This window comes from Sminthopsis crassicaudata, chromosome 1, assembly GCF_048593235.1.
Source record: "Sminthopsis crassicaudata isolate SCR6 chromosome 1, ASM4859323v1, whole genome shotgun sequence".
Classification (NCBI taxonomy): domain Eukaryota; kingdom Metazoa; phylum Chordata; class Mammalia; order Dasyuromorphia; family Dasyuridae; genus Sminthopsis; species Sminthopsis crassicaudata.
The window spans coordinates 415,297,577-415,308,146 of record NC_133617.1 but is presented as its reverse complement, the minus strand read 5'-3'; the positions used below and the strand labels follow the sequence as shown (position 1 = coordinate 415,308,146).

General features: G+C 36.0%; 1 protein-coding gene across 9 annotated transcripts in view; it reads left to right on the top strand.

Annotated features, from left to right (window-relative positions):
* The first annotated feature begins 210 nt into the window (after positions 1-210).
* Positions 211-10,570, top strand: part of UBQLN1 (ubiquilin 1) — a 50,794-nt gene continuing 40,434 nt past the window's right edge. For 5 of the 9 annotated variants that reach the window (XM_074280153.1, XM_074280152.1, XM_074280151.1 and 2 more), the window contains exon 1: positions 223-708. In XM_074280153.1, coding sequence (XP_074136254.1) covers positions 553-708 — 156 coding nt within the window. In that variant the 5' untranslated portion in view covers positions 223-552. Of the gene's footprint in view, positions 709-3,035; positions 3,114-8,591; positions 8,727-10,570 lie in introns of those variants that run through there. The other 4 variants (XM_074280147.1, XM_074280149.1, XM_074280146.1 and 1 more) reach the window with 4 other exon arrangements.

Below are 10,570 nucleotides of genomic sequence, written 5' to 3'. Positions count from 1 at the left end.
AAACAAATCCCAGATATCACCCTGTGTCCAGGGAAATTACTAGAAAGTTCTCAGCTCCAGTGATGGAGGAATTAGTGTGTCTAGTAGCATAGGAGGAGACAGGAAGGGAAGACAGGGTAGCAATATGTTGTTGACTAAAGTCCGTGACGGCCCAGAGTGACTCGGCGACGCCGGCTTCGTTTCCCAGCATGCCTCGCGCGGCTCCGCCGAGGGCAGAGGGGAGGGGGCAGAAGGGGGAGGAGGAGGGGAGGGAGGGGGCGGGGGATGAGGAAGCGGCGGCGACGGCGGCTGGTGTCGCGCAGCGAGTGAGTGTGTGAGCGGGATCGGAGCACCGAGCAGTGGCCGCGGCAGCAGGAGCAGCCGCCGAGGGCCGGGCCCGCGCCAGCGCCCCCACAGCACCTCATCCCGCGGGGGGGGGCTTCCTACCGCTCCCCCCTCCCCCCTTGGTCGTCGTCCCTCCCCTCCCCCCCACCCCCCCCCTCAGCCTCCGGGCCCGGCAGCCGCCGCCGCCGCAGCGAGGCCTCGCTCCTCGCCTGAGTCACCGCCGCCGCCATGGCTGAAAGCGGCGAGAGCAGCGGCCCTTCGGGCCCCGCCGCAGTAGACGGCGCCGCGACCCCCGTCGGTGACCCTAAGATCATCAAAGTCACTGTGAAGACCCCGAAGGAGAAGGAGGAGTTTGCGGTGCCCGAGACCAGCTCTGTCCAGCAGGTGAGGCCCCTTTCCCAGGCCTGTAACCTCCGCCTCCTGGCCCACCGACACGCTCGCCTGCGGAGGAGCCGGTGAGGCTCTCTTGAGGCCGGACACTACATAGGAGAACGCCCGAGTGAGACGGGGGTGTGGGGGACCCAACCTGGGCGTAATGGGGACGGCACGGAGAGTGGGGAAGACGGCGGCCTTGGTCTCCAGGCCCGCGGCCGAGCCTTGGGGCCGGGTTAAGGTAATGGCCTCGGAGCGTCCGCCCGCCTGCCGGCCTTTCCATTCTCGAGTTGCTTAGACCGCCTGGGGCCTCCCTCTCTAAGTCGGGAAAGAAGAAGGGGGTCCGCTTCTTCCCCACTCCCCGGCCATCCTCTTCACAAAGGAATCGGCCGGACTGACTTGGGGCTCGGCGCTGGGCTCGGCGGAGGTGGGGGAAGGCGAGGCGGGGGTGGAGGTTTGCTGCGCTCTTGACTCCCCGGGGTAGCTGCGGAGCAGAAAAGTTTCATTGTTAGGGATGAGTGTTAAACCTCCTGGGTTCAAGTAGGCTTTGGGGTGAGGAACACGTGTGCAGTTCTGCCTTTTTTTGACTGCTGAAATTGTTTCCACCTCCCCCCTTAACATTTTTTTTTTGTTCGATGACGTAGAAATTGTACCCGGCCAAATTTGAGGAATAAATACTACCGGGCTATTAGAAAAAGGTGAATAATTTTCTTTCACCGGTGTTTTGTTTTTTAAAAACATTTTTTGAGCTTAGATGCTGATCAGAAGGATGACTTTTTATTATTTTATATTATTTAGAGGTATGAAATCAGTATAGACTGAATAGGATTGGATAAACAATTTAAAATCTGATCTTCTATCTCTTGGTGTTGGGAATAACCTAAATTGTTTGGGCCCCACCAATTTGCTTCCGGTCACTTTTTACTGAAACTTAAAAAAAACTATTGAAAAAACAAATCTTAACTTTAATTTTGGTATATAACCCCAAAGCTATACTCCTTTCATTTACTGATAAAGGAATTAGTTGACTGCTTTTGAAAATATCTTTGTATACATATAGCGGAAAGTGTTAGGATCTCATAACCAGAGGTTTATGAGGTATTGATTTAGGCTCCCAACTGTATTCTTTACTTTGGACCGGACAGAATCAATATGAACTTTAGTGCAAAGTGTGCCACCTATTGAATCTCCAAATTACTGTTTGAAGCCCCAGGATTCTCTTTCAGTATTCTAGCTTCACTTCCCTAAGTTTTGGCACTCTTCAGGTAATCAAAAAGGAAAATTCTTTTACTACAGTATTATTTGACAGCTAAAATTATATAAACAGGAAAATCCATGTTAGTCAACTTTTTGAAAATTGAGCTATGAGGTTCTTTCCTTTTCAGTGTTAGGGCATACATTAAATTAAAACTTTAAAATTTGTGAACCTTTATATTTTTTTCTTGTACTGGAAAGCCAGTGTTAGCATGGATGAATATCCACTGATCTTTTGATAGTTGTCTAGACTACAAATGACATTCCTTTTTAGATTTAAGAATTTTAAAGACAGTAGAATTCTTTTGAAGGTAAAATTATTGTACAAGTCATATACTTTAATATACTTGTTCAATGAAAACATCCTTTTTTGGTAGAGCACATAAGAGTATAATTTGCAGCTACATAATGTAGCAAAGTTTTCTCTTGGGCCATCTTGAAATTTACATTTAATTATTTTAAAATATATGTCCTCAGTTTGATATAAATTGAGCTTAATCTTTTTAGGCTTTAATGCCTTTTTGTGTATTGGACTCTAGGAGTCAGTGTAGTGTAATTTAAGTTGTACTGGATTTGGAATCAAGATCTGAGTTCCAGTCTTTATTCAGTTTGAAAAATTTGCATGTTCACCTGTATCTCTGTACACAGCCCATCATTAATTGTTATACCCATTTTACTAATGAGGCAACAAGAAGTCAATGACAGATTTGATTATCATTAGGCAAAGAAACTGAGGCCTAGGGGGGTTGTGACTTGGCAAGATCTCATAGATAGTAAGTTTCCTAGTTGGGGTTCAGACTTGTCTGTCCTTTGACCTTAAAGCCAGTACTCTTTCCAGTTATTTACAATAAATGGTGCGTTAGGCAGTTTAATTATTGGAGTGAAGTAAACATTATCAAAAACATTGTTTGGCTACTTCGAACAATTAGAATATAAATTGCAGCAAAGTGGAAATGGCTATCTGCCACAGGTTTTTCTATCGTTTTTTGTTTTTTGTTTTTGACATTAGGGAGACAATCCAAAAATGAGATTAAGAAAGAAGTTAGGATCATTGCAATTCAGCAAATATTTATTAACCACCTACAATTTACAAGGCAACTGGGGATTCAAAGACAAATAAGACACTTCTCTTTCCCACAAGGAGCTTACATCTAGTAGAAAAGGTAAGACAGGGACACAAATGACTTTAATACAAAGTATCATATGATATGTTCATGGGAGAGGGACAAAAGTGCAATTACAGATCAAAGAAATTGAAAGAAATGATGCCTTATAATTTCTAGGTTTAGATATGATATTTTTGGGTGTTGTCTCCTATACATCAATTTTTATCATGAAAATTTCTTATTTTGGGGTGGGAAAAAGCTCCCATAAAAGGAACCTTTAAAACTTTTCACTTTTATTAAAAATGATTATATCTAACTTATAATTCGCTTGACATTAATGGTTCTACATAATCCTTAATGTGTTTAGTAATTTATTTTGCATTTATAAAATAGTGTTATCTCTACATAATCTTTAATTTAATAGTTTATCTTGTATTTATAAAATAGTGTGTTGGCCAAGCTGCTCTTTTCCTTTAAAAGGTAGCAAAGGCCAGAAACTATTTAACTTTCTATGTGATGCTATTTATTGGATAGTGTGAGTACTTAATGTTTTTTTTTTTTTTTTTTTTTTTTTTGGATGATGGCTTTTACTTTTTGTGTTCATTAATATGGATGTTAATTTTCACTAAAAAGACAAGTGTGTTTTTCAGTGAGTCTGGTGGAATCCGAAATCATTAGTTTTTTGAATGTCAATTCTCAGTATTCAATAGTTTTATATTCCACAAACCTTAAGATGTTTTGAGTGCTTTGCAAAGACAAATTTAATAAGATAAATGTAGTCTGTTTTTGAGTATGACTTCCTATTAATTGTAATGATTTGGGAGATGAAGTAGTTTCAGAAAAATTTTTCATCCCAGTTCCTAATACAGTATGTTGTACATGGTAGGTGTTGATAAATATTTGTTAAATGTCTTGTGAAAATGTTGACAAATTTTCTTACTTCAGTAAAAATAGATACTATATTTTAATTCCTAGATATAGAGCCAGAAGCTTAAAAGACCATTTTCTCATTTTACAGGCAAGGAAACTGAAGCCTAAGGAGATTAAGTGACTTACCCAAGGTCTCACAGATATTTCCTACTTGGGGTTCAGACAGGCAACAGACTTAACTATGAAATGTTTATGACCTAGAATTCAAACTTGTGCCTTAAATTTAAAAAAAAAAATGCCTTTGATAATTTGAGATGTCAGTTAATAATGGTATCATCTTTGAAACACCTTCTACCAAGATTGTTTTTTTAAATCTTTGGGTATAATTGGAAAATAGTTTTGTGTTTGCTTGGGAGTATTTTACCATTAACTGCTTAACTTTACTTATTAACTGCTTATAGTATCTTTGAAAAGATACTATTTTTGGCCTTATCCAAGAATCATGTCTAAACTAAAACAGTTTTTAATTTAGTTTAGCTTTGTCAAACCTAGCAGCTTTCAATTTAAAAGAATCCACTAAGATGAACTATTTTATAACAAGTTAACTGGACTGTTTTGCAAAAAATTGTTGGAACAAATTAAAGTCATTAGTGGTGAAAAAACTTTATTCTTTAGATGGGCTGTATTCATAGTTGCTAAAATTAGATTATTTTAGTTCATTTTTTTCAACTTTTACAGAAAAATCCCAATATATAGACTGCTAAACTTTTTTTCCCCCCCAGGTTAAAAAAAACCCTTTATCAAGTAAATTTAATATTTATGGTTCTATTCTAATCTTGAAGTATTTTGTGTCATAAGTCCTATTGTAGGACTTTTGCCCTGACTTTTGGGACACCTTATACATAGGAGGAAATCAGCTTTGAATGCTGGGTAGACTAGTGCTGGAATTGAAAAGACACTTTTGTGACCCCAGGCAAGTTAACTTTACTCTTTATACACTAGGGTACTCCTTCATATTGTAAGTTAAAAATGATGTTGTATTGAAAAGAATTTTCACTTTACAAATTACAAATCCAGATTTTTTTAAAAATTAAAAACAAGTGAGAAGTATTCTATGTTTTGATTAAAATGATGTAGTATTTTTTGTAATGTTTGATATTTTGCATCTCTATGATTTTTAAGAATATTTTGTGAGGAAAACTAGTAGCATTTTGGTTAGAAATTCAAATATATTGAAACATGGCTTTAGATCATTTTTAAATTCATAAGGCAAAAGTATCCTTGAATGTATGGTGAAAAACTATCAATTCTTAGTTAGCATTTATAAAAGTTAGTCTTAGAACCAGAAATATTTGCATACTACTGCTTGTTTCTTAACATTCAAATATTTATAAATATGTTGTGCCATAATAGATAAGAGAGTAGTTAGGTTTAAAAGATGAGTTTCCAAGTGAATTTTTCTGGTTTTTTTTAGCATATTTTTTTCTTGTTCTTGGTCAAGGTAATTTGTGCTTTGTTAAGGAATTGATGGTTGTTGACTGACAGTATGTTTCCTTCTAGACATTTCTATCTGGATGTATCATAGGCATTTCAAACTCAGCGTGTTGCTAAACAGCAGAACTCATTTTCCCCAGCCCCTTTAGCAGTCTGGTGAAATCTGTGGACATCTCAGAATGTTTTTAAATAACTAAAATAAAATACATAATATCACAAAGGAAACCAATTACATTGAAATGTATTTTATCAAAATATTTTTTAAAAAATTTCACACCATTCATTAAGAACCATTGGCTCTTGGATAAAATTCAAATTCTTGGTTTGGCATTTGATCTTTAATACTTCAGGCACATTATACCTTACTATTCTTCTTCCCTCTTTCCCGCTCCATTTTGTGTTCTAGCTGAGCTAAACCATTTGTACACATAGTTCCATTTCTGCCTCTACTCCTTGCTTTTGCTTAGACTGTTCTCTGTGATTAGAGTCACAGCTTCAGCATCTGCACTTCTTAAAAAGTCCCTAGCTCCCTTTAAACTACGGCTGAGACCTTTTCTGACCTCACCTCATATCCAGTAATCTCCCTATCCTCATTATTTGCAAGGTATCTTGGTAAACAGCACAGTGCCTGGTACATTTGGTATAGTTAAATGTTTGTTGATTATTGGAATTTCATGTAATTGAGAGGAATCTTAGCTGGGGGATGAGGAATGAGGATGGGGAGAATATTTTGTGCATATGGAAGGTTTATGGTACATTAAAATTAATTTAGAAGAAAAAAGTTTGCTTTCAAACCCAGAACTTAAATTCTTAAATAGCATACTAATAAAATAGGAAACATTTTAAAAATGCTTCATACTTGACTTTCTTAGCAAGTGGAGAGCCACAGGCAATGCAGTTTTTTCAGCCAGTGGTGGAAGGTTATGAACATTTTTTGCTTCACAAAAACAAAAAGTTGTGAAGGGGAAAACATCTGCAGAAAACTTCTTTGAGAGACTTAATTAAGCCAAATCATCACAAGAACAATTATAGATGAATTAAGAAAAGAATAGAACAAGCAAAGTAGAACTGGTTTTCTAGTATTTCCATCCTATTTTATTAAAAGCATTGATGAATATGGAACTTTCACATTTGGACTTTTGGTATCTAGTGTCATTCAATAAGCATTTATTTAAGTACTTAATATGGCTCAAATACAAAAGAGACAATTAAGCAAATACATACAAGCAATATATGAAGGATAATAGAAAGTAACCGAGAAAGCACTAGAATTAAGAGGACTTGGGAGATTTTCTCTTGGAGGAGGGATTTTTGTTTGGGCTTGAAGAAAATGAGTGAAGGCAGGTAGTGTGGAGAATATGGAGGCGTTAGCGTGTTCCAGGCATGGAGACAGTGAGCTTAGAGCAGGGGTTCTCAAACTGCGGCGCTGAGGACCTTTTTGCAGCCCGCCAGGTTTTGGCAAATGGGCTGAGGGGCAGAGACAGTGTGAGCTTTTGTTTTTACTATAGTCTGGCCCTCCCACAGTCTGAGGGACAAGGAACCGGCCCCCTATTTAAAAAATTTGAGGACCACTGGCTTAGAGTCTAGAGATGGAATATGGAGATATGGAGCATCTTGTTCATGGAAATGCCAGGAGGTCAGAGAAAATAGTCAATCCAGAGACATACTGGATTGAAGAGGCAGGTAAGAGAAATGTAAAAACTGAAGAGAGGGAGGGAACTTAGTTATGAGGGACTTTGAATGTCAAAAATTTTTATATTTTTCTTGGAGTACAAGGAGCCAATGACCCATATTAAGAAAGGGTGTTTTATGTATAGTTGGGCCTGTGCTTTAGGAAAATTACTTTTAGCTAATGGGGGATGGATTGGATTGTGGAGAGACCTGAGGCAGGCAGACTTACAGCTCTGGATGTGATATTTGCACTAGAGTGCAAAAAAGTGGGAGGCGTTAGTATTGGAGAGAAGTGACAAAATTGTTAGCAAGATTTAAAAAAAATTGTTGGAGGACCAGACAATACACAACAAGAAATCTGAGATATTACACAGATTTGAAGGTACTCAAAAAATTTAGAAATTTTTAAAATAGTATTTTATTTTTCCATATACATACATGGATAATTTTCAACATTTAACTTTGAAGTTCCAAAATTTTTCTCCCTCTCTTCTTCCAAGATAGCAAGCAATCTGATATAGATTAAACATGTGTAGTTTTTCTAAACATATTTCCATATTCTTCATGCTGGGCAAGAAAAATCATATACAAAAGCAAAAAATCGGGGAAAAAAAAGCAAACAAGATATAATTTTTAAAAAAGGTGAAAATACTATGCTTTGATATACATTCAGTCTCCATAGTTTGTCTCTGGATGGCACTTACCATCCCAAATCTATTAAAATTGCCTTTGAATCACCTCATTGTTGAAAAGAGCCAAGCCCATCACAGTTCATGATAGAATCTTATTCTTACTGTGTACAATGTTTTCTTGATTCTGCTCACTTCATCTGGCATCATTTCATTTAAACTTTTCCAGGCTCTTCAAGAAACTTTAAGATAACTGAGAAGATGCCAAAATCAGTCAGTAAGCATTTAAATGTCTACTATGTTCCAGACACTGTGCTAAGTAAAAATTAAAAAAAAAATTATGAATGGCATTACAAAAAAGTGAACAAGTACAATTGAAATTTATATAGTGGTTTAAGGTTTTATAAAGCTTATGAGTCTTATAAAGATTATCTCATTTGACTCATAACAAAACTGGAATAAATTTTAGTAGTAATATCCCCATTTTCCAATTGAGGAAATAGAAATCATTCATTCATTCCATCCTTTTTATCTGTGCTTTCATCCCAGTTATTATTCCCTCTAGTCTGAATTCTCATCTTTACCATTCTGAGTCCTTAGTTACCTTTAACGTTCAACTTTGGTGGCATCTTTTGGAAATTTGATTCACCTACTTATTCGTATTCTTTTGGTCCTCAAATTTTCTTATATTTAGCAGTTTTGTATTGTATTATGGCTATCCCTTCTTTTCCCCCCAATAAAATAAGCACTTTGAGAGCAAAGGTGATCTTGTATTGGATATTAAGTATATTACCTTTTACTTAAGCGCTTAATGTGTTTTTTGAGTTGATTTGCATTTTCTGCCATCTTGTGATTTTTTTTTTTTTTTTAGCAAGGAATGGAGAGAAGTATAAGGAAAAAAACTTTATGGGTGGACAAAGATAAGCTTGACCACATCATAATTTGTCCCATGAACCTTAGCACTATCTTCATTTTCAGGTTACAAAGAGAACCAAATGGGACACAGGTATATTTTATTTTACTTTTGAACATTTTACTGATGCATTTTGTATTTTTATATCATCATCACATCTTAATATCCTGCAATCCTCATCTCAGCTTTCCCATAAGACATTCTTTAGCTTAAAATAAATAAAAACCAAAGCAAGTAAAGTTTAAAACATCAACTGTAACTAACAGATTATGTGCAAAACTTACCTGAGTGAACATATGTTTTAACAACAGTTTCTGGACCCTACTGAGAATTTGATCTCAATTCTGTCATTGACAATTTTATGATTGTAGAATTTGTATATGTTTTCCTAGTATTCTCTTGTTTCTGAGTCCTTTTATATTCATCATTTCTATTGTACATCAACATTGTATTATGTTTATTTATGGAATTTATTCAGCCATTCTTTAATCTCACTATTTCATTTCCAATTTTTGCTAATTGTTGCTTTATGAATACATGGGACTGTCATTGACATTTTTGAGGTATTCTCAAGGAATAGAATCATTAGGCCACAAAATATGAACTAGTGATTAAATTTATTTACATATCATTAGCAGCATATTATTGTATCTGTCTTCCCATAACTTTTTTGGGGGTTGTTTCTGTCTTTTATTTTTGTGACATATTAGATGTGATATAAAAACCTCAGAGGAGTTTGAATTTTAATTTCTCTTTTTATGAGTGTTTTTCATATGGGTTAGTTTGCTTTTTTACTTTTTATTTTATTGTTCTGACCATTTATATTTAGATCACTTATGCTTTTGGAACTGATTGTATGATAATCATCTAAGCATGGATTCCTTTCTACTTTTCATAGCATTTTTTTATTTAATAGCAAATCTTTCTCTTAGTATTCTAGAATTTATCAAAATTTGGAGTACTATTTGTCTGTAGGTCTTGTTTACTGAGTTTGCTTTTCTATTTTTAAATTAGTATCAAATACTAACAATAGGTTAGTTAAACATTCAAACTGATAGTCCTTAACCTCTCAGTTTCTCTTTAAATGATTTCTCTTTAAAGATTAAAGTGGATTTTACCATTTTAAAATTGGAGGTATGGTAATGTGATTATGCTTCCTTTATTCCTAGTCTTTATTTCCTTTTAAATTCTTAACTTTGCCCAAATGATTTTTAAAAATTATTTCATCCAAATGTATAAAGTAGAGTTAGTATATTCTATTAAATCTGTAGTTTAAGGTAGTGCCAATTTTATTATTGCCATGGCTCAGCCTTGGAGAATGAACATTCTTTATTTCTATGAAGAATATTCTGTAACTGAAAATCTAAAATGCCAGTATAGTTTGGTCACTTAACTCTCAGATATTTCTACCCTTTATTCCTGATTTTTGTTGGTACTTTTTTTGTTGGTAGAAGTTTCTGGTGATTTTGTTGATTTTTTTTTTTTTTTTTTTAAAGAAATTTCACCTTATATAGACCTCAGTGGATGCCATATAGTCATATGTCATAGTACTTCATTGTCCTCTTCAACTCACATTCATCTTGATAGTCCCTAACCTCCCAATTTCATAGGCTCTTCAAATCCTTCATTTCGTCTCAGAAATAGGCATTCAGAGAGGATCGCACCCTGTGTCGGACCATTACCCACGAGTGATTCATTTCCTTGATCAAAATTTCTGGCATTTTTCTTAGTGGGAAATCTTGGCAATTTCCTGTTCTAATGAGATCACAGATACGGTTCCAATCACTATATAATATGGTTTAAATTCAAATCTTTTTTCATCTCAGTTGCATTTGACCACCCACATCTACTAAATATTCTCCACTCTCTGGGTTTTTATAACTCCTGGGTAATCTCTTACCCTTTTGATCATTCATGTCTTTTCTTTTTAACTGCAT